This window comes from Patagioenas fasciata, chromosome 1 (genome assembly GCF_037038585.1).
Source record: "Patagioenas fasciata isolate bPatFas1 chromosome 1, bPatFas1.hap1, whole genome shotgun sequence".
Taxonomy (NCBI): domain Eukaryota; kingdom Metazoa; phylum Chordata; class Aves; order Columbiformes; family Columbidae; genus Patagioenas; species Patagioenas fasciata.
In genome coordinates this window covers 70,143,592-70,170,231 of record NC_092520.1, presented here as the reverse complement: position 1 = coordinate 70,170,231, position 26,640 = coordinate 70,143,592, and the positions used below count along the sequence as shown (strand labels likewise).

At 44.0% G+C, this 26,640-nt stretch overlaps 1 protein-coding gene across 17 annotated transcripts in view; it reads left to right on the top strand.

The window, feature by feature from the left end:
- The first annotated feature begins 17,775 nt into the window (after nucleotides 1-17,775).
- The window catches only part of BBX (BBX high mobility group box domain containing), a 153,659-nt gene continuing 144,794 nt past the window's right edge, over nucleotides 17,776-26,640 (top strand). For 7 of the 17 annotated variants that reach the window (XM_065829414.2, XM_071808514.1, XM_071808489.1 and 4 more), the window contains exons 1-2: nucleotides 17,776-17,900; nucleotides 21,195-21,267. Coding sequence is in view for 1 of the 17 variants with exons in the window: in XM_071808465.1 (XP_071664566.1) it covers nucleotides 18,785-18,816; nucleotides 21,195-21,267 (105 nt within the window). In the remaining 16 variants the exon portion in view is untranslated. Of the gene's footprint in view, nucleotides 17,901-18,446; nucleotides 18,463-18,740; nucleotides 18,817-19,515; nucleotides 19,673-20,713; nucleotides 20,733-21,194; nucleotides 21,268-26,640 lie in introns of those variants that run through there. The other 10 variants (XM_065829420.2, XM_065829411.2, XM_065829416.2 and 7 more) reach the window with 9 other exon arrangements.

Here is a 26,640-nt window from a genome sequence, read left to right as displayed (position 1 = left end):
TCCACAGCCATTTCATGGAAAACGTCTGTTAAAATTCTCAGGTCTTGGTCGTTTGCAGAGGTTTATGGTGTTTCACTTTGAAGATCCATGGCTCAATCCCTAGTGTCAGCAAAGATGAAGTCAATCAGACCATTTCAAGGCCTCTACACCACTTCAAATCCAATTTAATCGTTTTGAGAGATTCTAGTGACGTGCAATATTTGTGTTAGGCCTTATTTTGTTCTTTGAGATCAGATATGAAAAAACACCTACATTTTTGAGGTCTCTTCCAACCTGGTTTACTCTATGATTCTAGGATTTTTGGTTTTATTTTTTATTTTTTTAGATACAATTTTCTAAATTGGTCTCACTTGGATCAGCACGTTTGGATTGCACTCACCTCCAGTCTGCTCAGCTTTCAAGCTGAGTACTGCAACACGAATGTGCAACAGGTCACAAAATTGTAAGCTTAGCTTAAAGGTTGGAAAATTTAAAAATACTAATATACTTATGCTTGAGAAATTGTGCCTTTATGCAACACAATGACCTTGTAATGCTTACTAGGAAATTTGGTCCGAAGTTTGTAGAATACTAACTGCTGTAGGACTAAGAAATGAATTAAAGTTCCTATCAAAGGTTTATGGACAAACATAATATCACACATGAGTGAGGTAGTGGTCCTGACAACACAATCAGAGACAGGCTGAAGAAACTCTTTCTTTCATCAAAAAAAAGTATTTTTCATCTGCGTGAGAGCAAAAAAAGAGAAAATTTAACTGTAAGTTATTTCTCTATTTAACAAATAAACAAAACCCCACACACCTTTGTGCACTTTCACTTTGAGCCTATCATGTTTTCTCACATATTAAACATGAGTGAGAAGAACCTCTGTGTGTCTGTGCGTTTGTATACATTGAGTCACACAAAATATTTGCAGGTGAAATGTGTCTCCTTTGAAGCCAATGGCTAACCACCAACCTCAACCTGTCCATCCTTACCTGTAAACATCTTGAGACTGAAACCCCTGACTTCAGTGAACTAACTGGAAAAGCTTAATTTGCTGTCAGTGGAAACAGTCTGTCCCCTCTTAGTTTATTATGGATGGTTCTTCCCATGAAATTAGGAGAAAGAAGAACTGTAAAAGGCAGGAATAGAAATCAGATTTTCCACTGATACACAGGAAATCTGACTGACAACAACATTCAGATATACTGAGATGAAAATCGGGAGATACAAAATTGGACAGAGATTATTGGAACTATAAAGCTTGCTTAGTTCAGAACTGAGAAATTTTGACAATTTGAACTATTCTACATATTAATTTTCATTAATTCTTTAGCTATATGTAAACATAAAAAGTTACAAAATAGAAATACATGCTTTTGCAAGTTTGTTCTTCAAAATGTATTACTTTTAATGAATTTCCTTTTCATTTATTTTTAAACATTAGATTTCCATATGAGTCATAAAAATAAATCAGAAAAGAGAAAAGAAACATATATAGATATGTACATACTTTTAAAATCAACATATGTTCAATTAAATTGTATTTTGCAATGAGGTCAGCCTCCTGCTTCAGAAGCTTTCCTGAAAAATATATTTGTGTGCATGAATCATTTTAAGATTCAACAGTCAGTGGAAGTTGACAGAGGCTTTTCATATGAAATATTACACAACCTTATGAACATCAAAATTATATGGCAGGAACTGTTCTGTTGAGCACTACAGTCACTTTCCCAGGATCAGATCAATACATTTTCTGTCAAAGAACAAAATCTGCTAAAACAACCAGAACTTTTTGCAAGAAAATGTTATTTTTAACATAGCTAACTGTGTAATTCTACAGCAATACAGATAGGGTTTTAACACGTTTTCTTATTGAAGTAAACTGAGGAAGTACTACAAAGATATCCCAGTACATTTTCACAAACTCAGACCCATCTTGCAAAAGCTTATGGACATGCTTAACTTTTCACAGAGGTGTAGCTTTTTCAGTAGGATAGGTCTCTGTCTGCAAAGTAAGCACCTATGTTAAGTCTTTTCAAAATCAGGGTCTTTGGTTCTGATCATACAGGCAGCTGCATAAACTCATCCATGTAACTTGGCTAAATCCCACGTACAACATGTGCCAGGTTCATCTTCACAAATAGTTCTCAAGGTATAGCCAAACTCTGGAAACATTCCGCATGTGCATAGCTTTTCAGGGGAGGTATAATTAAAGACTAACTTATTCAATCCCAGTGGATCTAGCCACAGTCGCAGAATTGTTTTTAAAGACTTCTTAGGTGTTGGTTGCAGCTCTTTATGCACACCTCATGTGGAAGCTTGAGTTGCTTTCAAGGAGTGTCAAGACCTCTTTCTGTATGACACAGGACACAAAGATAAAAGAAGGGGTTGATATCTCTTTGCTTTGTAACAAATTTGAGTTATCATTTGAAGGACCAGTCATCATTTGGTCTCTCCGGTTTGATAGACCTTTATTCCCATTCTCTAGCACTAAATATCCCACTGGAGGTGAAGAGTTGATCAGTAAAAATAATTGGTCTCCTGTGTTGGATTAAAAATAATGGCATTGTATTGATGGTTGTAATGATTGTAATGAGGTGAAGAAAGAAAATAGTTGTTGAATGGGATCTTTTGTTCAGATTGAAGAATGTGTTTGAACTGTACAAACTTGATTATTTGAGGCAGGGATCCCTGGATGCTTAATTTAAACCCAGTGCATAGGAAATTGGCATTTTTTAGGTTTTCTGTTCCTCTAAATCTTTGTATAGGAAAGCTAAGTGGAATTGTGACACCACCTAACTTCAAGCACTTAAGTTCCTCTGCTGAAAGACAGACTCCTCAGGTTCTGTTTATAGTCAGTGAGGGGAGCTGAGCAACCACCAAAAGAAATCCAGAGTGTCTAGGTTCAAGGGGAGCCTGCATGTCTCTTCACCACTTACAGGAAAAGCCTAAGGAGATCTAGCCTAAACTGAATCCTCATCTTATTTTACTTATTCCAGGCCTCATAATCTATTGTTTACATATTCAAAGGACCTGATCATTTAACAAAGAGACAGTTACAATAGAACTTAATCTCCCCATTCACAAACCCTTTGCTTATGAGCCTGTGCACAGGCTAAGTTAGTCATTCATAGATTCTCCATGAAAAACATGACCAAAGTTTTGCTTTTGTCTCCAAATTAAAGCAGATATCTGAATAACAACGGCTTTGTTTGTTCTTCACCTCTTAGAAGAGTTTTAAGATGCCTCAAGGCTTTCTCTTCTAACAGATACTCAGGGAAAAAAATGGAGTGAGGGCTGCAGGACACAACTGGTTGGGAAGCAACCACAGAAGAGGGCAGTAGCTGTAGTGCCTAACATCTCAAAGTGGAGTCTCACACAAAGCTAAGGCCTGAGGCTCCAGTGCACACTTCAGAGATGCTTGCATGAACAATGAGGTCCTGAGAAGGTGCCCTCCTGTTTACTGATGAGCTGTCATCGGCCCTATCACTTTCCATCAGGTAAAGCCTATATGAGTATCTGCTGTTGTCAGTATCTGAATAGCAGCTTGCTCCTCTGGCTAGGAGTAAATTTCTCAGACAACAAGTACCACCTGTCTGGACCCAAAGCTGATTTTTTGAGCTTGGGCTAGTGCCAGAAATCTCTTCAGTTTCTTAGCTACCATGCAGACTCTCTGGAGGCTGGGAAAGGTACATTCCCTTTTCTTCTCAGAGGTCATAGTGGTACATTCCTTCCGTAATATGTCAAGGTCATATAAAAAAAAAAAACTATTTCAGCATCTGGGTGACACAGGCTATGGTGTGAGAGACTCAGTTCTCTGCTGGCTCACATTTCTCCTTGGATTATTGCAAGACAAACCAAGCCCTGGGCTTTACCCCTTCCAGGGACATTAGGAAGGCAATAGTTCATCTCAAGCATCCTTGGACAACTTGTACCCATCAGTCCATAGTACTGCTTAGTTTTAGCTCACATACAAGTCAAAACTGGCTCTGGTAGAGACAACTATCCCTGCCGCAAGGATTTAAGTGGTCCTCTGTTTGGCCCTGGAGTGCCAGCAACAGTTAATGCTTGTGCTAAATTTCAATATGAATTCTCTTCAACCATTTCTCTTTGCAGAATTGTGAGGCACTGAGTTTTCATTGTCTTCAGCCAAGAGAGAATGCAAAATGGCCCCAACAGGTGCAGCAAAGAAGCACTTCAGAATCCACTCATAACTCAACAGGCACAAAGGAAAAGTATTCAATAAATATTTTATTTTGACACATAGTACATATTCATCCTCTAAGCAAATACTATAGCCAAAGGGATGCTTACAAAGAGATTGACACAAAAGAAATAGCAAAGCATAAAATGATCATTTTCCTGAACAGAGAGATTTTTGTACTTAGAATAATCTTTATATTATTCATTGAGTACCATTCGTATGCTCTATACTGCTGAAAACGCATAACTAGCCCTGGGATAAATACTTTCAGAATCATCCAAGCAACTTGGAGACTAAGACCCATGGACCGACAGTAGTTATTAGGTGCTTTTGATGGTGTTACCTGTCTTGAGCAGTCCACAGGGCTCACTATCTAAACCCTTGAGGTCATTAAGAGACTTTCCACTTACTTCAAATGCTCTGTGTCAGGTCTGCAAGGTGCTGTAAGCTCTCTACGAGGAGACAGGAACCTTTCTGGAACAACAGATTGCTTTGGACTAAGAGAAAACATTTACTGAGGATAATACAAAGTATTTTTAAGTAGGTGACACTGCTAAAATGCAAACAGCTTAGGGAGCGGCACTGGGATAGTGCAGCACGTGCATTTTGTCCTTTCTAGTGAATTAAGAGGAAAACCTACAAAAACACCACCTAGGTTTGCCTCAAACTGCTGCAGTCTTCACTCACACCTTAGCGAAGGAAAACTCAAGTAATCTTTGGCAAACCTGTAGCATCCCATCAAGATTAGCAAGGAAAAGAAATGACTCACCTTGCTCTCTTCTGTCTCCTCAAATTTAAAAGAATGAGGGCTGCCTTTTGTTATGAAACCCAACCTTGTGTGGATTCCAAGCTGATGAGCACAAGTGCCTGAAAATATCAGAAAACTGTGCTTTAGCAAGAGAAATAGGGAGCAAGCAGAGGAGCCATCCTGTTGATTTTGGAAGGAGTGGCAAAAGTTCCACTGACTTCAGCTGGGCACGAGCCAGGCCCACTGGGCATAAAACTCCACTTGGCACATCTTCCATCTTCCCCATACAATACTGACAAGGGTCCTACAGACAAAATTTAATTGATTGTGGCACTCAGACATCACCCAGAAATTATTTCTTTGTGGTAGGGTTTACCCATTTATAAAGAGTCAGCACAAATATGACTGTGAAGGACTTGGATGGTACATAAACCTTGTTTTGTTCCTCTGCATAATTGAATTCCACCCTTGGAGAATAAGCAAGGAAGTTTGCTTCTTAATGGTTAGTTTTCTGTTACAACACATGAGGGATGAATGTTTTTAAAATATTTGTAAAGGCACGTATACATTATACTAAAGAAAGATGTTAGCTTGATAGTGCTGGAGAATGAAACCTCGGATTTAGTCAGAGATAAGAAATAATTCTTTAATATTTTCATAAAATCTCTGGTTGAAATGAAGATATAGCAGCATCCTATGACTTCATCAGTCCCCAGCACCACAACTGTTTTCTAACAGTCTTTCACAGAGCTTAATACAGAGGACAAAGGTGAACAGGATGCGCCATGTGCTGGGAAAGAGTAAATGCTGAAATAGCCTGTCGCTAGCATCCTTGTTGTATTACCTCTGCATCCATAGCTAGTGAGAAAATGAGGGCTTCTAAAAGTGAATTGACCTGAAGTGAATTGACCTTCATCTTATCATTATGCTAAAATCGTACTTCACCACACGTAAAGGAGTGTCAAAGCGGACTAGGACAATTGTCATACTGAAACCTTTGAACTTTGTAGGATATTATTCCCCTCTCCGTTTCACACATACGTATACCTGTTCAGAGTGAAAACTGACTAGCTAGCAATCCACAGAATTTCTCCAAGAACACAGAAGTTTTGCAAGAGAAAGCAGTGAGTTCCTGTGGTAAAGTATACTGCACAAGAAAGCAGGCTGCCCCTACAAACCTCAGAGCGGGGACAACAACCTGACAAAATCACACCCTGCACTTACTTCAGTGTCACTATAAAAGCTCTGAAAAAAGCTGGATGACAAAAAAGATCAAAACAATATTTTTAAAAAATAGTTGGTATTCACAAAAAGAGTGCCAAGGTTTCACCAGTTGGGTCTTTTCTTGGGCAAGATGCTGAATGGTCTTCCAGGTAAAAAAATTATTCACATCAACGAACAACGGCTCTTTCCAAGCTACAGTGGAAGTTGGTGGCCAAACAGGCGATCAAACTGCATTTTCTGCAGCATGCACTTATAGACATCTACCCAGAACCATCCCTGTGCCTATGGGTACCCTGTGAACCAGCTCAGGGATCCCCCAAAGCCAGTCATCATGACTTTCAGTTTTCTGGCCTATTCTCACTGTTGTCATATACTTGAATCTGTGCTCAAACTGGCACTTGGTCCTCTATGTTCACACTCATGGTTTTTTCCTGCACCTGTTCAACTCCGCAGTAGTCAGCTACAAGCAGTTGAGAACAGTTTTTAAACGTACTTTTAAGACACACTGTGAATGTATTAGTTCATTAATAAAAATGAAATAAGATGCTGACTTATCCAAAAAAGTGAAGTCTCTCCCTCTCTGCCCTCCCAAAGTGATATTCAAAGTTAGCAATGCTGTGCATACTCATCCTAAGAAGGGTCTTGTATCAAACCCTGTCAAGGTTATAGGAAAGGATCACATTCACGACAATCAGTGCGGGGTGGTTCTCAAAGTTCAGCTGTTCTGATGGGATGTGTATAATTTAGAGCTTGACATCTCAGCATCCACACATGCAGGTGTAACAGGTGTGTGTGGATGAGTGGAAGAGAAGCTGTGACCATGCACCCTCTTCTGTTTCCTTTCCTTACCACATAGAGTGTTAACTGATGGGGGAAGTGTTATTTCCTTAGGGACAAATCCTCCTAGTCTTTCACATTATAGTTGACAGGAACCCCCTCACCTTCCAATTTCAAATGAATATGTTCTAATAGAAATTTTTCATATTTCTTGTGCAACATATACCAAGCAGAATCTTTATCTTCATTGAATTGTTCGCATTCACTACCAAAATCTGAAAAAAAAAAAAAGTTTAGGTGGAAATGACTTCTCCCCACAGACATTCTCATAAAAACAAACAAACAAGCAAACAAACAAAAACCAAATAAAACCCAACGAGCTTCCTGGCAAAGCGAAAATTGTATGAGTAAAAATATCTGCTTGCTTAATTCCCCATGCAGCTCTGCTTTTCAGGGAATGGAAATGCTTCATTGTGGATGCCTTCAACTGCATACAAGCAGAACCTGATTATGTGAGGCTAGACTGTGGAGCTGTAATACATGTTGGCAAGCACTTTCTCAGCAGCTATAATGACCTAAGTCAATGCCCACCAACATGAACAAGGTCATCACATTTCCACCTGTCTGTCAGTATATGTATAGAGTGAATACTGGGCTGGGCTTCATTGTACACATGAATTTATAAGCAGAAACAGCTAAATGCATGGAAATGGGTTAAGCATGCAAGTCTGGATACAGGTTATTGCCAGGGATAATTTCAGTTACAAGAAATGTACATTCAACCAGTAGGTTTGTAAGGTTCATCTCATGCATACAGGGATGAACATGCCCAAAATACAACAATTTTTCCTAAATTAGTGTCTTTCAGCATAGGAAACTGCATGGGTAATATAACACATATCTCTATGGATTTGAGCATTTAATTGGCGAGCCCATCTCTAGAATGTTTTATCCTGTTTCTGAAATGGGACAGGGAAAACAAATTAAAGACACCATTAAGATATGCTGTGCACAAACATGAAAGGTGGACTGAAACTATTTGATACCAATTGTGATTGGGAAAAAAATTACTGGGAGTTAGGACAAGAATCACTTCAGCTATCTGCTAGTTCAGTAATTAGATATCTTTTACAATAATGAATTATCTGAGTGAGGTATTGCCAATCCAAATGGACTAGCAGCATTTGCCTCAAAATGGTTCTAGATGGAAGAACTGAGTTTCACAGGTGCCTGACTGAGCTGCTTTGAACATCAGTGCCTCTAAATCATTCAACAGCTAGACACAGTGTGTGCCTGGGAGGCTACGATCTTGCATGGCTCTTACTAGCACAATGGCTAGAGAATAAGCACCTCTCCTTCAATGTTCAGGTCAGGTCTAGTCTGTCTGTAGTGCTATGGGAAGGTATCTTCTAGGAAAATGAGAGCACAAGGATGCTACCACACATGGAAACTCTATTACTGAAGTAGGTGGTCCTATGCCAGGGATCTTTTGTAGTACTTTTTTTGTCAGTGTTGCCTCTATACTAACTTGGTTTGATTTCTGATTATAAGCATTGCCCCCCAAGGGAAAAATTCTTGCTGACTGTTCCTGTGTTGTGTTTTCTGCCAAGTGGTTCTGTCACGACAGGAAAGGCTAGAATGCCCCTTGATCTCCAAGACACATTCAGGTAGGAATATGTGGCACACTCTGATGTATTTTCTCCACCTCCCTCACTTCTCTTTCTATTTTCTCTCTCTCTTGGTATGTCACTCTGCTCACACTCAGATGGGTATTGCTCCCATTGTTTTTCCCATGAGTTTATTTTGTTATTTTTCTTACCATTTGTAAATGAGGTCAACATACAATGCCTGCAGTTCAGAAGCAGTACAGTAATCTACATGTAAGCATCATTGGTAAAGATGAATATAGGACTGGACTCTGGTCATGAACCTCAGTTGCTACTGAACCAGAAGGCAACTCAAGTAAAGTTGCACACTCCTATCCTTTCAGTGACTCAAGCTTGCGTAGGCTTGTTGAGACCTTTAGGTTCCCTCACAGCCCACTAAAGCTAACACCGAATCCCTCTGCAAGGTTGCTATGAGCCCTTTGTGTCAGCATTTTTCTATAGAAAGCCCAGTGCATACATGTGTGCACTGCTGTAGCTGTCAGCATGCCAAGATACTACTGTTATGTACCACCTCAGCTACTTTCCCGTGTTCCACCATGGCACCTGCCAGATTTTCCTCCAAATTCTGTTGGCTTTATACACTTGGAGGGTGAGCACCCAGGTTAATTTGCCTGCTTTCTCATCTGCTTTTATAACCCCTATTTAATGTAACAGACCTCTGGTGCAGCAGCAGGCAGACTTGCTGCAGTGGCTTGCCCTGCTCTAGAGCTGATGTGTCCATGTATGAATCTCCGCACACCACCCTGCTTGGTGGCCAGTGCCATTCCCCACCTTGTAATGAGTCTTCCATCAGCACTGGTGTGATGGCTTTGTCCCTAAGGAAATATTAGCTCCACCCCCATTAGCAAACATCATACACAATATTTCATCCTCAGATAAAAATGGTTTTGTACCTCAAAAGTATGAATACCAGGAGTATTTTCTTGTTAGTGAAGTATGTGGAAACTGGTTTTGATGTAGACGTGCCAGTGAAAGGCAATTTTTGTTTGGCTGTCGGTACTTTGCATACCCACTCAGAAACACAATGAAAAAAATATCATAGACTTAAAAGCTATACAAGCAAATGTGATTATACCAACCAATTCCCCCAATTCTTTACAGTAAAAAAAATTTTGAATGCAGCACTGGTTGACTCAGAAATCTCAGACCAGCTTTTCAGTCTAGCCATTGCAATCTGTATTGCAAAATGGGACATCCTGACAAGTACTTATGAACTGATGATAGCAAAAGAATATCTCACTGTAGTCAACAAGGGCTCTATCACTGCCTTTTATGCTGTCAGGATGTCACTCAACGATTGTAAAGTTTCAGAGTAAGAAATGCATCTCAACACAAAGCTCCAGCTTCACAGGAAAGACAGAGAATTGAGACCTTTGAAGCCATAGTCACTTGTTTCTAGGCAGATCTTCTTGGAAGAACCAAGATCATGCACAGGCTTAAATTTACGTGCATGAACAGTTCCCTCAAAGTCAATAGATGAGTATTTAACCCTCCCTTTGACTGGGACCTAAGTTTGGATGTAAGGTGCTCCAGTACGCTCCAAATTAAGGTTTTTATGTGGGCAGGAAAAGTGGAGTTGACACAACAAGTCAGCCTGGAAATTTAAGAATGAAGAGGAAATAATTATTAACTTCATCTGAGCACTACTGAACATCTACAATTGAGTTCTGCTCGGTAGGACTTCAACAGAGTCACAGATTTAAGGTTTCTTTGTGAACACCCCGTTCATCACAGAGCACAAATCTCACTGTAGATCTCTGCATGCCTTCCACAACTTCCACTTGAAAAAAATGCAGACAGGGCTATGCAAACCACCAATTTTTCAAATTGCTGGAAGGTAAAAAAAAAATAAATAAAATAAAGTGCGGGGGACAACAGATCACTTGTATTAACCTGGATCAATTATTTTTCAAAAACTTTCACTGGAGCTAATTGACACTGAAGGCCAGGAAAGTGCAATAAAAATGCTATGTTTCAGGTTTGAATATTTTTAAGAATTTTTTAAAAATTGAAACATGAAAATGTTTAATTTAGAAAGCATTTGAAAATTTAAACTTTTGCATGCACATACAGGTATTTATATCTCCTCTTCCCTCCACATACATAAACATAATCCCCCAAACCTGCAACTGACAAAACTCATCACTTGAAAAAAATGGCCCAGTATTATCAAACTGGTTTTTTTTGCCAATAAAGTTAAAATACGGATCAACTCTGCCACTTACCTTTTACAAAATTGTAAGGAGAGACAGCTTTACAACCGGTAAAGGCTGTAACTCCTAGTTATGCAGAGATCTCAAGACAAACAAATGCTTCAGCTAGAGCTACAGACAGTCAGAACAAGGGAAATGCACAACCGCCACGGGTGTTTGAGGGCTAAACCAAGCAGGGTTGGCAGGCAGACTCCAGTGTGGAATTTGCCTACTTTATGGAGTAAAATATCTTCCTTGCTACAGCACTGGCACTGGGGAAAGCTATGAGAACCTGCCAACTTCAGGGAAAAGCCACATTAAGAGGGCATGCAGGAAGGCACACTGTATGTTTTTAAAATGGCTGGTTCTTACAGGCTGGCCTGCCAACAGTTCTCATGTTGGGGCAGGGAGGAGCAGAAGAAAGTGCCCTTCTTAAGTTTCACCTTTTTCTCCATTTGAACCCAGAAACAATGCAATGTTCTAATTTAATTTCCTCTCCTCTCATGAGGCCTCTCATCTGGATGCACTGAAGGAGTACATAGCCTTGCTCCTGCAAGAATATTTATAGTAAGTTGCACTAGTCCAAGACATTAATTGTCTTTTTCTTCCTTTGTTTTTCTTGTTTTCCTCCTGGAATGCCCCAAGATCCATCCAGTTTTGCTCCCCATCCTACATCATTCTTCAATGCTGATAATTTTAATTCCAGAAGCAATTCCTTGAAAAAGAAGGCTAGATGTGGTCCTCTGCCTCTGGGCTCCACTGGATTGGATGCTTCTCCCCTTTTTGCCAGGAGCTGAGCCAGGACTCCTTCACTGAGTCCCCACACGACTACCACCTGAAGGAATAAAATTCTAATCTCTGCCTCTTTGAAGCCTCTGCCTTGCAGAGACAAACAAGATCGCTCATATTAAATCTGCAGTGCTCTGTAGTTCCCTGGATATAACAAGTTAAGAGTCAAATACCATGTCTTTGAGTAGTTCAGTGACTAATGCATGCTCTTGTTATTTAGGGTCAAATGGTTACTTGCTTTGTTTACTCTACAAATGGTAGCAGCACTGTGCGGCCAAAGAAGTGTGCTGCGGTCTCAAAGTGGACATAACTACAGGGATGGCAGCGGGGCAATGAGATGTGCATCTGGGAAGCTCACCAAGAAGTAAGAATTCATGCTCAGATATCATGTGTGCTGCGGTCTCAAAGTGGACATAACTACAGGGATGGCACCGGGGCAATGAGATGTGCATCTGGGAAGCTCACCAAGAAGTAAGAATTCATGCTCAGATATCATGTGTGCTGCGGTCTCAAAGTGGACATAACTACAGGGATGGCAGCGGGGCAATGAGATGTGCATCTGGGAAGCTCACCAAGAAGTAAGAATTCATGCTCAGACATCATGTGTGCTGCTCTTTCATTTGGGTCACTGCAGGGACTTGCCACTTGTCAAGCACAGACTCAATGACATCCTCTTCAGTTAAGCAGTAGATTTAGCAGGCTAAAAACTTTTTCCTCCTTGATTGTCCTTGTTCCTCTAGATGGAAGCAAATACATTTTTGTGAGGTAGCTCTGAAGTCTCTGGTGGTATATTGGAGGTTGGAAGAGGACACTAGAACAGAGTTGTAGTTTCTTTAAAAGACCATGAACGCTTATAAAAAGGGGAGAAAAAGAAAACAAACAAATAAATGTCTGAATAATACCAGAAACAAAGCTAGGAAAAAGAAGCACTTAGGTGGAGGAGGGAGAGAGCTACTTGATAGCACTGAAATGCAGCAAGGGGCAAACAATCTAAAATTGAAATATCAGTTCCAATTTCATTTTATGCTTAAAGCAGTTTAATATTATTGGAGCTTACATAACAGTTAAAGCAGTAACTGTAAAAACCAAAAGCATGGGGCTGCAGGAAATCTGCTCTCCTTTGGCCTAGCTTTTAATGGGGACTTTGTCAGCTAAATCTCAAGGAATCCAAGCTACAGCATGTGAACAGCAGATCCACTGCTCTCTTGTATGTTACTGGCTATGGAAACTGATTTCCTTGCACTAGACTAACTCAATGGGCTACAAAACCTCAGGTGAGCGCATTGGACCTGATCTACCTATTTTTTGTAATGCAGTATACTTGTATAAAGACAAGGAAAATATACTTAGTTTAGAGCTTAGCAGGCACTTGCATCATTATTGCAGACATTGCATATTTAACATACACTAGTAAGTTAAGTAGTTAATATGTATTAGTTTAATATATACCTGAATGTCTTTCAGAATCAGCAGCAGTTTTTTACAGAGGCGATAGTCTCAAACGGATCTGGATGCTCTGGCTAAGTTAGTTCTTCCTAAACAGGAAAAAATGGTAAACAGCTCCTCAAGGTGTAGTAAGATTTCCCTGGAAAAGCGAGGTGCTATAAAAGAGAAATCTTAGAGCAACAGAGAAAGAAATGTATGGAGCAATGCACTGCAAGTCAGAAGCCCAGATCTGATTCCTCACTTCGCTGTTTCTATACTGTGAGACTACTGGCAAATCAATTCACCTGTCTCTTTCCCTCCCTGCTCTCTCGTGTAACTTGTCAAATGGAACTGCTAACAGTTGTTGCTAACTGCTAACAGAGGTTGCTTGTAGCATCTAACGCTCTCAGTGCCTGGTTCTGTCAGAGGGTTGCAGTTCTTAATGCTCCGCTACTAAAAAGACGCATAAAATCAAGAAAAACACTTAGAAGAAGACAGTGGGAATTAGATGTGCAAGTATAGAACGTTCAGAAGCAGCATCTCAAAATTATTAATACGCATAAGAAAATATCTGGATTATTTTTAATGTTGTGGAAGAATAGGAGTAAGGAATTGGAGCAAACACAGAGCCCTCCTACTGAGAAACCAACAGAACAAGTTGGCCCTTCTTTTGCACATTTCTGTTGAGTTCTCAAGAAACTGTAAGTGTTCCTAAAAGGGGCTGAGGTGGGAACAATAACTTCCTAAAAGTCTGGTTTTTGAAGAATGGTTGTCCTGCACCGATCCTGCGGCTCTGTTCCTACTCTAAAGTGGATATTCTCCAGCTTCAGTTCAGACAAAATGCCCCCTCCCTTCAGTGCTTGCACATAAATTTCTATTAATGTTACCCATGTTATACAAGTGCATTGGGGAGGAAAATAGGCCCACTAATGCATTGTCCTGCTCCAGTGTTTTTTAACCTGGAGGATGCCACACTATTCCATGGACTGTGGGTGGGCACAAGCCACAGGAAAAAAAAGAAGGAACAGAGGTGGGACAGGCTCCATAAGGCTGGATCTGCCTCACCCTTTTTTCCCCATGCTTCTCCCCAGGCTGTGTGCAAAGCTTAACACAGATAAAGCATATGCTCCCGGAGTTGCCTTATGGCCTTCCGTCCCTGCTCACATGACAACCGTCACTTGTAGTCAGCCATGGTAGCAGCTCAAAGGGATGCAGGGCCTGCAGGCTCAGGCTGCAGCTGGCTAGTCCAAGCTTCCTTTTTATTATCTGAATACATTTTAAACCGCCATGGAAGCTCATGTCTGTCTCAGCCCAAGAGTGACCAGTGGCCAGCTCGGTTCCACAGGCTGCAAGTAGCTTCTGCAATGGGCAGCAGAAGGACAGAAAACGGAAATCAAGGACCAAACTCAGCCTCCCCCCAACATTACTGAGCTCCACAGAAAGCCCCAAAGGAAGGGAACAGAGCAAATCCTCACTACTATTATTTGTATTGACACTGTTACTTTTTCTTTTATTAATAAATAACAAAAAAGTTTTCTGAAGAAATATTTTTCCCTTTTGACAGATCATAGACACACGGCTACTTGTGTCTTTTAGTTTGCGCCACATATTACTCAGGAGAAGACCCACAGTTCGCAGGAGATGCTCCACTGTCAGTTTAGTACAAAACAGGCAAACTCAAAAAGAAATGCAACAAACACACAACCTCGAAGTCTCAAATCCTGCTGCATCTGCATCTGAGCAGACTGCTTTATCTGTGCTGAACTGCATCTACTCCAGTGGAGCGCTGGCTGCACACAGGAGTACCTGTGAGCGGTCCACGTCGTAGGGTCAGGGCATCATTCTTTTGAAAACTAACACAAATTACACAGAAATGACAGAAAAGTTCCATCCGATGAGACAAGTTTCTGCAGAAAAATCTGGAAATGCAACTTGCGTGGGGTTTTAAAACTACTAATAGTCAGCAAGCAATTTTAAAAATGTCAGCACTCAAGTGTCCCTTGAAAAATTCCTCACAGATTCTGGCTAGCACCTTATAACTCTTGATAACACTGACTGACTAAAGCCAGAAATATCTCCAAGTGAGCAGCATGCAAAGGGATTAATTTGCTTAAAATCATATCTAAAGAAATGGAAAACCAGAAATATTTAGTATCCTCCTCTTTTCCCCCTCATGACCTCAGTGTTTGCAGACGTGTAGCCCAAGAAATAGTCCTCTCTTTCACTATGGACACAATAAATCAAAGGCAGTGGAAACTCAAGCATTTTATTTTGCAACCATACCAGTGCACTTTAGCATATCTCTCTCTGAAAGGGTGACAAAATACTTCTGCTTCTATGGGCCTAATAGGTGGCTGCCTTGCAACTCATTTGTAACTGCACAAAGTTGACACAAAACGTGATTGTTCTAATTAGTAGCACTGTATAACCATTTTGCCTAGCTGTAATCAACTACATTACATGCCAGGTGTCCCTACCTTGACACCTTTTCTGAAACAGACAGTAAAGGCATCAAGTGTAATAGAGAGTCCTGTTAACAACAACACGAAGCATCCTTTAAAATGAACTTAATGTAGACTATCAAGCATCTACATCACTTACATTGCTCAGTAATTACCTATTTTGGCAGGATTTTTGCAATGAAGAGGTACAAGAGGCTCCATGGTGTACTATCATTAATATGGGTAAAATAATCCATGAAACAAGGCACTAATACAGAAAAGTAAGAAACTATACCATAAAAGTTTTAACTGCATGGCTTAGGCCTCTTACTGGCAACTGCTTGTGCATACTGAAAAGATGCTGCTTACCTACAATTGCTAAGCACTTCACAATCTGCAAATGATAGGAGGAAGCTCTGCCTAAAAATGAAGCCAACCTTTTCAAATGTGACTAACAAAATCTGTGTGCCTTTGCTTGCCAGTGTCCCAACCTGTAACACCTGAGATGCACCTGACATCCAGAGGGTGGATGGTCAGCTCTGCTTTCCTAGCACTGAAAACGAAAAAATGAGGTAGAATGCATTAATTACAGAATATGTTTATCCTGATTTTTTTTTTTTTTTATATTATCCAGGCATGGACTAACCAAGCCCTGCTTATAACAAGCAAGATGATAGGGCATTTAGAATACTTTTCTCACATCTCAACAAAAAATGTGCGGGTTAATTTAAAATGACTTCTCAGAAACATGGATACACTTTGATTTTGCAAAATCAGCTTTTACTTTACCTCGTCATTTTATTCATACATAAGAAGTATTGTTTCACAGTCACATAATTCCACTGTAAAGAAAAATGAAGGGAAAAAATGAAAGAAGAGTAAGCAATCAGAGTGAAGATGCTGAAATCAACCACACCACAATGGAAAAAAGCCCAGGACAGAGAGCATATGGAATAAACTCTGCAGCATCCTTGGGAGTGTTGTATATTTGAAGCTGTTGTGAAGCACAAACATTGCTCTTTTATTGCAAAAAAAAATGAGCGCACTTCAGTTTCCATTGTTATTATTACTGATTTTTTTTAATATGCCAACTGCTGACTGAAGTCAGTCTCACCTGCAGATAGTGTCGCACAAAAATTAATGCTTCCTAAGATTAAATACCATGCGTTTTCTCTTAAAAAACATAGAGATCTCAAGTTGTGTATGCTCAATGCTTGTGAACGCTAATAGGCTGGGTCAGTGTACACAGAATGCTTTCACGTTGTGTTAGATTCCTGCAGAAGAGAGGTTTTCCAAAAAAGTTAGACCACATTTCCGCAGGGCTTTTCCAACACCCGTCAGCACAATCGCCATGCAGCCACCCAAAAGCTGCTGGCCTCACACTGTCGCTTTGTCCGTGTCAGCCCGCCAGTCACACAAATTCTCAGATGAATTTCACATCCATGTGGCTGGTAACGTATGCGAGGTGCATGGCAGAGAACGGGACACGACACGCAGCACGGCACAGACGCCAGCGTTACACTTTACTAGCTCTGCCACACTAAGTGCCCGCTGTCTCTATGGAAAGCTGATGTGAAGACCGCCGTGCTGCCGATGCTGGGCCGGCGAGGGCCTCTCCGCCACGTTTGGGCGAGGATTACTACGGCAGCAGGCATCACCGGAGCTCCACCGCATCGCCCTGCAGCCTCGCTGCCTGAAACCCTCTGGCCAGGTCAGGGGGTGACCGCCGGCCTGGGCCCGGCTCCCCCCGGGCCGCGGGGCTGGCTTCCCGTGTTTACTGCCCGAGCAGGGGCTGTGCGGATGCACCGCTGCCTCCCTCAACTTCTCCGCTCGCCGTGGTTTGGCCTCTGAATGAAACCCGCCCAACTGGACAGACTAAGTTAGCGGGGAGCACCGCGGGGAGCGACGGGGGCTGGGGCCCAGCGGGGCCGTGCCTGGCCGTGCCCGCCGCCCCTACCCCGCCGCGGCCGTTACCCCGCGGCGCTGCCCGGTGCAGGCGTAGTTTACTCTCGCAGCCCTCTCCGGGCGGCCAATGGATAGCGGCTGCCAGCGCTGTGGCCGACGTGGCTCCGCGCTTCCCTCGGCGCCGGAGGCCGGTGGCCAGCGCCCTCGCTACCTGCCCCGCTCAGCCACCGCCGGCTCCTCTAACACTGTCGAGAGCAGCGCGACGATCTTTGTGTGAGTGTGTGCGGAGAGTGTGTGCGCCAGCGGCTCCCTCGCGGGCCGCGGGTGTAACGGCGCCGCTGAATGGCTGGCGTGCCCGTCCCTCAGCGCACCGGCCAATGGCGGGCCGGCTTATATCCCGGGGAGTGTTGTGGCGCTGCCCGGGTTGCATGGCTCTGTGTGGAGCCGCGTTCCGCGGGCGCCGAGGCGGAGGGGCTCCGCTGCGCGCCGCGCCTCGCTCCGGCCCAGCGGCGCGCTGCCCGGTCACCCGCCGGCCCCGCCGAGGTGAGTGCGCGCCGCCCGCCGCCCCTCACCGGGCGGCGGGGAGACGGACGGAGACGGGCAGCGGCAGGCAGGGAGAGGGGTGCCCTCGCCCCACACTTTCTCCTTCGTGCCCCAGCGGCGGAGCAGCCCCCACGGGCCCCCTGGCGTGGCGGCGGCGGTGGGGAGGGAGGCGCGGAGCTTCCCCTGACCTGCGCGGCGGCTGCCGCGGCTCCCAGTCACTTTTCCTCCCTCTCATCAGCCCTGCCTTCGTTTGAAAGTTTGGGCAGGGGAGAACGGGTGGGTTGGTGCCGCCAGCCCTCTGCCCGGCCGGGAGGGCAGGGGTGACCGGGAGTGTTTTACCGGGGCTGGGGAGCGAGGTGAATTGCAATGCAGCGCAGTGCATTTAAAAATAATAATAATAAAACACCCAGAAGAAGCAGGCGGCAGGGGTAGGCCAGCCAGTGCCAGGCTGCGTTTGAAACCAGGCACCTCTCGCCGCCACAGAGAGAGAGAGGCAAGAGCAACGGCGGCGGAGGAAGGGGAAGGAGGGCGAGGAGGAGGGATAGCCATCGGCCGCCGCTCGGTGTGTGCCTCCGGGGGGACTTGACAGGGAAATCGCGGCAGGCAGAAACGAAACTTCATCCCGAGGGGCGGCGAGGGCGAGGCGCGGGGGAGAGTGCGCGGATCGGTATCGGCTGCCGCCGGCCTGGAGGGGCTCCGCGCCGCCGCCGGGAAGAGGAGAGGGGGGGGATATAAAACCGGAGAAGGAGAGGGGGCCGATCCGGCAGCCGCACGGGGCGGGTGGCGGGGGAGTGGGAGGAAAAATCCCGGCGCCGACCCCGACAACAACAGCGGCCGGGCTCGGCCGGAGAGTTGGGCTGTGCGTTTTCCGGTAGTCATCGGCGATGCACCCGGGGCGGCGACAGCAGCGGCCCCGGTGGGCAGTGGCGGGGGGTGGGGGGACCGGGGCGGGCGGCCTTGCCGGGGTTTCGCGTGGATGTGGGATTATGTTGTGTCAATAAGTTTAAGGTGGAGAGGGAGAAAGGGAGGCGGGCGGGGGCCGGGGTGGGGAGGCGGCGGCAGGCCTCGGCCGCGCGAAGTCCTATTTCTGAAGGTAAGTTGTGACATTGGGTGGTCGCGATGACAGAAAACTTGGCGGGGGGCGCCCCGGGGAGGGGGCGGCCGCCTCGGGGAGGGCTCTCTCCGCCGCCGGGAGCCGGATGGGTGCTCAGCTGTTATTTGCTGCTGCGAGATCGGGTCGCTGGTAAATTACAGAAAGCAGCCCTCCTCCTCCTCCCCCCCCTCCCCGCCAGCCGCTTCGCTCTTCCTCCTCTCGGGTTTATTTGCAATGTATGAAACTTGCATGGCTGTGAGGAGAGCCGATCCAGTGTAGGTTTGCGAGGAGGAGGGGGAAGGAAGGGTTGGAGGCAGGGGAAGGGAGGCAATCGCGTTAATCCCGGGCGCCGCACGGCAGCAGGTTTGCGTTAGAAATATCGGTGGCAGCCCGCCGCCGCTGCTGAATGAGGAAGGTAAAACGAAGCGATGCGAGAGCCGCCGAGGCGACATGTACGGCGGCGGGGCGAGAGGCACCGGGAGGCGGCTGCCCGCCCCCTCCTTGCCTGCCTGCCTGCCTCCTCCCTCCCTCCCTCCCCGCCGGGGCGGGGAAGGACCGTGCCCGGGTCTCCCCCGCTCGCCGCCAGCCGAGCCGGGGGGCCGCGGGGCTTTAACCGTGTGCGGGGCGGATTCGCCACTTTTTCCGGGGGAGGCCCGCGGTTAAAAGTTTTTTTCTGGAGGTGAGTGTGTGCGGGGAGGCCGGGGCGCCGGCAGGCCGGCGGTGGTCACTCGGGCCTGGGGCGCCGAAACCATTGCCCGTCCTGCTGGTGACACGTCCAGGTCCCGCTGCCCGGCGGAGCGGCGGAGGGGCCCGGCCCGGCCGCCGGGGCAGGGACGGGGTGCCGGTCTCCATGTGGTTCTCCCGGCGGCGGCGGCACCTCCTCCCCGGTGGCAGCGGCGGCGGCGGCAGCAGCGGGATCATCGCCCGGGCCCGCGGGGAGGAGGAGGGGAGCAGCAGGGAGGTGTTTGCTGCCAGCCTGCCTCGCCAGATCCCGCCGGGGAGGGCAGCTGGGAGGGCCGGGGAGCCCCCCGCGCCCCCTCCCCGCGCCGCCGCCCCTTCCCTGCCCGCTCGCCCGCCCCCAAAGGTGTTGTGTAGACTTTTCCCCCGGGAGGGTGAGATTTATGCGCTGCATTATTGCTCCTCTCCTCCCCCCTCAAAGCAAGATGGACTCTCTCTTCTCTCTCTCTCTCACTCACACACTCTCTTTCTCCCCCCGTCTCCCTGTGTCTTGTCAGCCTTCAAGATCGACATTTTGTAACTAAGATGCAAACTTGATGATGACCGAGAGCGGGGGGTCACGGGGGGAAGACGGGGAAAACCCTGAGGCACGGCGGTCTTTTTCCATATTTAATACCTTTTCTTTCCACCCCACCCCGGAGCCCGGATTCCGGTGGCCCTACACTTTGCACGGGCGGGGGTGGGCGGCGAGCGGGCGGCGGCTGCAAACGCCGCTCCCCCCGCGGCGGCCGGGGGTCTCGTCGCTCTCCCTGCGGGCCGCGGTGGTGGAGGGGCCCACTGGGCGGTCGCAGGACTCCGGGCGGCTCGGCTGGACTCTGCCGGGGGCGAATGGGCATTACCTGAAACGGTGTTACAGCGTTGCAGCCTTCCGTCCGTCCCTCTGTCTGTCTGTTTGTCTATCTCCCCGGGTGGATATCGTACCTGCAGTCTGGCGGCTTATTCTTCTTGTAAATTTTGCGTTGTTTGGCTTATCCACGCGCGGGGATTGATGGCTCACTTGTGTAAGTTCCCGGGGGTTATTGTTACGTATGCCTCCTTGCAGATGGTGGTCAACTTTCTGCCTTTTATTTTGTTAATGCATGCGTGTTTCTTCATGTGTGCATGTAAATAATTACGTGATGCATCCCTATGTGTACGTATATATGTCTGTCTGCACGCATAAACATCCATCTGTGTGTGCGAGAGGCACAGAGGAAAAATAACCCACCCTGCTGATGCACACTCAGATGATTTGCTCCATTTGCCCGGTCCTGGTGCCCTTTAAAGACACGGTGCATCTTTTGTTTGCTCCTTACAGTTTCCTGCGACTGTCATCTTGTTTTAATGACAACTTATCTGGGATGGGGGTGAGGACGAAGCAAGTTTCTAGTTTTGGGATCTCTCCTCTTGCTGGCATTGTGGTGAGTTGCAATATTGTAAAATCATGGTGTGCTGATGATGTGCCTTTATTTGATACTTTATAGGTCACTATCACATGACAAAGGATTTGAGACAGCTTCATCTTCGTCTGTCTGTAATTTCCAGTTGCCTTCCTGGGTAAGTATGTAAACTCTACGCATGGAAAAACAACTCCGTTGTTGTTAATAAGATAGAGGTCCTCGTGCTGCCACTTTTTACATGGAAGATGCTTGTTCAGGTTTTAGCGCCTCAGAAAACGTCTTCTCTGGGTACTCACAGCAACTGCTAGATTACAAAGTTTGTATGTAGTGGTGGGTCTGAATAACCTGAGAATTAGAAAGCTGTGTGTATTCAGGTCTCTCTTCACTTCTTTTCTTTTTTCTTAAACCTTGTTTTGTGAAGATAATCAGCTGATTGATTTAGGGAAAAAGTTTTAAACCAAAGTAACATCAGAATGTGCAACACAGGTCAAAAACTTAATGAGAATGTAAAATCCTTTTAAAATTCAGTGGTAGGAAGAATATGAAAATATAGACAGAATAGGTAGTTAGAAATCTCTGGAGGTCAAGAATCAGTGAGAACTATAGCAGAATTGTAATACTACTGCAACAGGAGTTGGTTCAGTTTTAACACATAAAACTGAGAACTAATTAGAAGTCCATCCATGCTCTTTCCGTATTACTGTTTTTTTTCTTTTGACATTGATTAATGCAGGTACCTATCAATTTGAAAGATGAATCTTAGTGACTAATTTACTAGTATTTCTATGCTTTCAGGTACACAACTTTTTGTTTTGTTTTGTTTTAATCTGTATGCTGGGAAAAGTTTTGACACTTTTTGAAGGGTTTGACATCTTTTAAGCTGAAGCAGAAGTGGTAGTGTAAAGATGATGTTCTAAATGTGTGGGGTCACATTCACAGATGACATAAAATGAATGGCACTTGAAGCGCTTCTCATACAATTGCCCATGGTGGCACTGAACTGCATTTGGCCCAAAATGGGGAAGTGGGAGGTAATTTTTTTTTTATGGTACTATTGTGTACATAATTGAAAACAAGACAAGACATGTATTTGGGGTAAGCTTAGTACTCATAAATGGGAATGATTAATAACATACTCTTGACCTTTTCCAGGCAGTGTATAGCAGACATAGGATAAGTGATGGCCCAAACAAACACACTGGCTCAAAGGGGGCTGTTGGGAGCAGCTGTTCTGGTGTGATATTAGTACCACAAAACTAGTCTTAAGGCTGGAATAACCACTGTGGGGAGACAGTTCAGAGGGAGGATTCTGCCTGTTTTCCAGTTCCTGTAGAATTACACCTAAATTTCAGTTTTTCAGATTTTGTGGGCAGTGAGGTTGGTATGTGTAGGTCTGAGAGTATAAACACCAAATTAAATTCCTGAAGTTCTTTATGACAGACCAGTTGCACAGGAGAATATTGCTTCCAGTTTTGTGGCATTGCTGACAAGGATCATGTTCTATGTAGAATAATTGGTGCAAGAATTTTTACAAAGTAAAAACGCATTGGGAAATTTAAAAACTGGCAGACAGATTTCCAACTATTGTTCAACACTGATTTCTGAACTTAATTTTCTGTGTTTTCAGGTAAGATTCAGATTAGAGTGCTCTAAGTGCCAAGGACTTTTTCTTTATTTGGAGTAATGGCAAAGGGTACTGAACAAGAATAGGTCAGGGGCCCTGCTTCAGGTAGTATCTTCAGTCATTATCTGGTTTTGGTTTTATGTGATGAAGTCTTTTGGATAAATGGAATATTGGTCCTAGAAATGAAGTGGTGATCATAATCTACCCACAGCTGTAAGAGGAGCGGATGTCGATTTTGTGCATAGTGCTAAATCTAGGTCTTAAAAAGAAAAGAGGGGTAGGGTATCTTTTTGATGAAAAAGGCATAATAGAAGCTTTAGCAGAAGCAGAGAAATACATTTCCTCATAGCTTAAAAAAAAAGGTAATAAAAATAATGTGTCTAGTTAAGGGGAGAATAGAGATCTCATTAGATTTTCTGTGCTTAGAAATCTCCATTTACTTTAGGGACCTTTTATTTTGGTAAAAGGGAAGGTTTCTCGTATTATACAGTTCTCAGTAAAGTGACCGTTCGTTAATGGAGTTTAGCAATTTGGTCTTGACATACAGGAGAGACACCTGCATTCTGATCTCAGTTAACAAGGGCTGGGTGTAATGATGGTGTGTCACATGCTGAAAGGGGGTGAGCCACTTAGCAAGGGATCTTGTAAATGCTTCGAAAGTTGACCCATGGTCTCCAAAGTCTGTTGCATACTTCTGTCTCTCTCTGCACAGCAAACTGATAAACCATTTCAAGCAGACACATAATTTAGCAAAAACATAATTGATTTCAGTGTTGAGGTAAACTCAAAATACTGAAGGAGCTCGCCTTCAATGCGTTTGAGTTTTTTGGGGGCTGCTTGCCATAAACCTTTCACCTGTAAAACTTCTGTTAGTTTCAACAGGAGATTTGTTTAGGAAAGGAGTGTAGGAGTGATGGTGAGAGGAATTTGTCCATGTTTATTTTTCTGTTCAAGGAAGAAAACCTGTTTCTTTCATAGTTGTTGTGTGAATAATTAAATGTCAATTTTCCACATAAAATATCAGAGATAATCGTGCAGTTATTTCATAGCTAACATTTTTCCTTTTCATCCAGAATGTTCTTAATATACTTTATTCGTAAATTACTAGTTCCATAGCTTGTGATACTGTAAGCATGTGAATATCGTTAAGCAGATGACAAGTCTTGTTAAATTCACTGATACGACTGTTTGCATTCAGAGCTTAAAGTTGTTCCAGGTTGATGCTGCTCGTGGTCTGCAGGCTGAGGATGCACAAAGTCTCTGAAGCTCAGTCACTGTGGCGTTAGGGCAGATTTCTGGTGACAGTGTGCTATGAAGAAAAGAGATTTTGACTAAGTGGTCTGAGGAGAGTTACCTTTCTGCTGCGCGTACCACTGGGGAAGGTGCAGGTCAGGTAGATGAGACCTGCAGTGTGCGAAGTTCTGCTGTCGTGTGAAAGCTGTAAATGTACCGGTAGAGAAATCTGTGTGCCTGGGAGGTGAAACGCTGCCTCTCTTTCAGTGGTGGAGCAAGGTACTATAAATGACATTTGGAACTGAAAAGAAACTGTGATTTTATTTTCTGAGCCTGCCACAGGCTGTCTCTGTGAGCTCTGGCAGGCGATGTAGCCAAAACCAGAGGCCACTTTCCAGATTTTGGAACCAAGTTGAACATCCCATGCCAGGGGGGCAGCCACTGCAGCAGCTGGTGGAGTCGGCGGCACTGCCATGGCCCGCTGGTGGTTTCCAGGGTCAGAGTTTGCTCTTGGAAGCACAGCTGTATGTCCCTTTGCCACCTGCAAGTGGAGGCTGAGGGTACTTCCCTGTATCATTGAATGATCCGGTGCCCATATGTTGGGACAGTTTTTCCTAGGTGAATTAAGTTGATTTTGAAGTAGTATGGGTACTGTTCTGTCTTACTGTTCTTGTCTTACCTTAACAATTTATGTTTTATTAGTTAGTTAGGACTCTGTAAAGCTGGATTCAAATAATATTTGTATACCTTTCAAAATATTCTTGAGAGGAGACAGGAAAAAGTCACTTTGTGACTTCTCTAGTACTAACTTCTCTTCCTTCTACCATGTTTCCCCTTCTTCCTGGGGTATCTTTGTGAGCAGCTTTTCCATTCTGTTTTATATCAGAAGATTATTAAGACTTACTTCCTTTTTATTAGTTAATTTTTTTAAGATCAGTGCTGATGCAGTGTTTCTGTCTGAGAGCAGTGTGATGATGAACCTGGTACTGGTGGACTGCGAATTTCACAAAAGACTCCTGCAGCTGTCACCCTTTGGGACAGTTTCAGAAGGGGTAAGACTTTAATCAGCGTAAGGATTGCTCTGACTTTAAGAATGGCTTGATGGGCTGCTGTTAGATTACTTTGCTTGGAAAAGGGAAAAAAAAACCCCAAACACATTACTCTCTCAATAACAGTGATATTATTAATAATTGGCAGTTGTAGGCATTGCCTTATTTATGTGTTTATGTCCTGTCTGGCAAAGTACGTAAGCTGTAATCGCACACCTCGAAACAAGGGACAATCATGTTTATCCCTGTTTTTTGGCATCTGAGATACAAAGCAATGAAGGAGCGTAGGCTTGTCTGCAGTCACTTAGCAGGTTAGCATTAACAGGGAATAGAATACAATTCACATCTGTGTCCTTAGTTTTGTGTTCTTTCCCTTGGTGTATCGTACCACTCTGAAGCCTTCTGGATAAATGTCTATCTGGACATGTGAGTAGTCTCACTGAATTCTGTGCCAGGTGGGCATCTTTTTCTATTTCTCAACTTTCATTCATTATGTTACTTAAAAAAAATTCCTTCAGGGTAGTGTGAAGTTACTGACTTTCAGTTCAGTTACATTTATTGACAGGAGAGGCTAAAGTGGGAGGAGAGCTTTTGCCACTAAATGTGGTATTTAAGCTGCTGTGTATACTGCACTATTTATTGTATTAAACTACCTCGTAATAACTTTATGAAGTACGGTATTGGTTTTCACAGTGAAGTTTTTAAATTATGTGTTGATCTGAAATAGTTATTTACAATTAAATTATTTTTTCTACTAATAATCTAATGCAAAATCACAACTAACTTTCGTATGAAATATTGAATTGATGGAAGCAGTTACTTTGACACTGGCAGTATTGTGATAAATAGGGTAACTTACTAATCTGAACTTTTATTTATAAACCTTCTAAATATGTTTTATCCTGTAAGATTTTCAGATTTGCTGGTTACTGGTGTTTTGTTACTGACAATATGGGTTGGCTTTGATTTTCACAATAGGAGTTGTATTTGAGGATGAAAGCATACTTTATTTAATGCCTGATCATAGACCTAATTGTAGTATTCTCAGAATGATAGCAGCATTTTATTATTTTTAGTATTTATAAATTTGATTACATAAAAGATGAATCAACAAAGAGGAAAAGCATGGTTTTGACACTTTCCAGTGTTTGTGCCTTTTCCCTTATAGCACACAAATACATAATGTAATAGCAAGTCCTTATGAGCATGGACAATGTGAAAATAAACTAGCTTCAGGCACATTTGAGTACAAAGAAAGCTAGTACAACAAAATTTCAATTTTTAGCAAGGGGAAGGAAAGTTAACAGGATTTTATGAGACTACACTAAGAAAATCAGTTGCTTAGGAAGCATGGAATTTTTATTGTAAGGAATCTTCCACATGGGTGTTTCGATATAAGAGATTTTATAAAATGTAGCAATTGCTGAAAAGAAGAAACAGCATTTTATTGACCATTCATGTCACAGAGAGCCTCATTCAGCAAGGATAAAAATAATTCGGTGGACTCGCACAACATGGGATCTCTGGAACTTAATTCAAGTGGAAGCTCTCTTGACAAGAATCTTAACAAGTCCTGTCTACACCTTTCCTTGCTGAGGGGAAGTGGGAAAGTATGTCTTCCCTC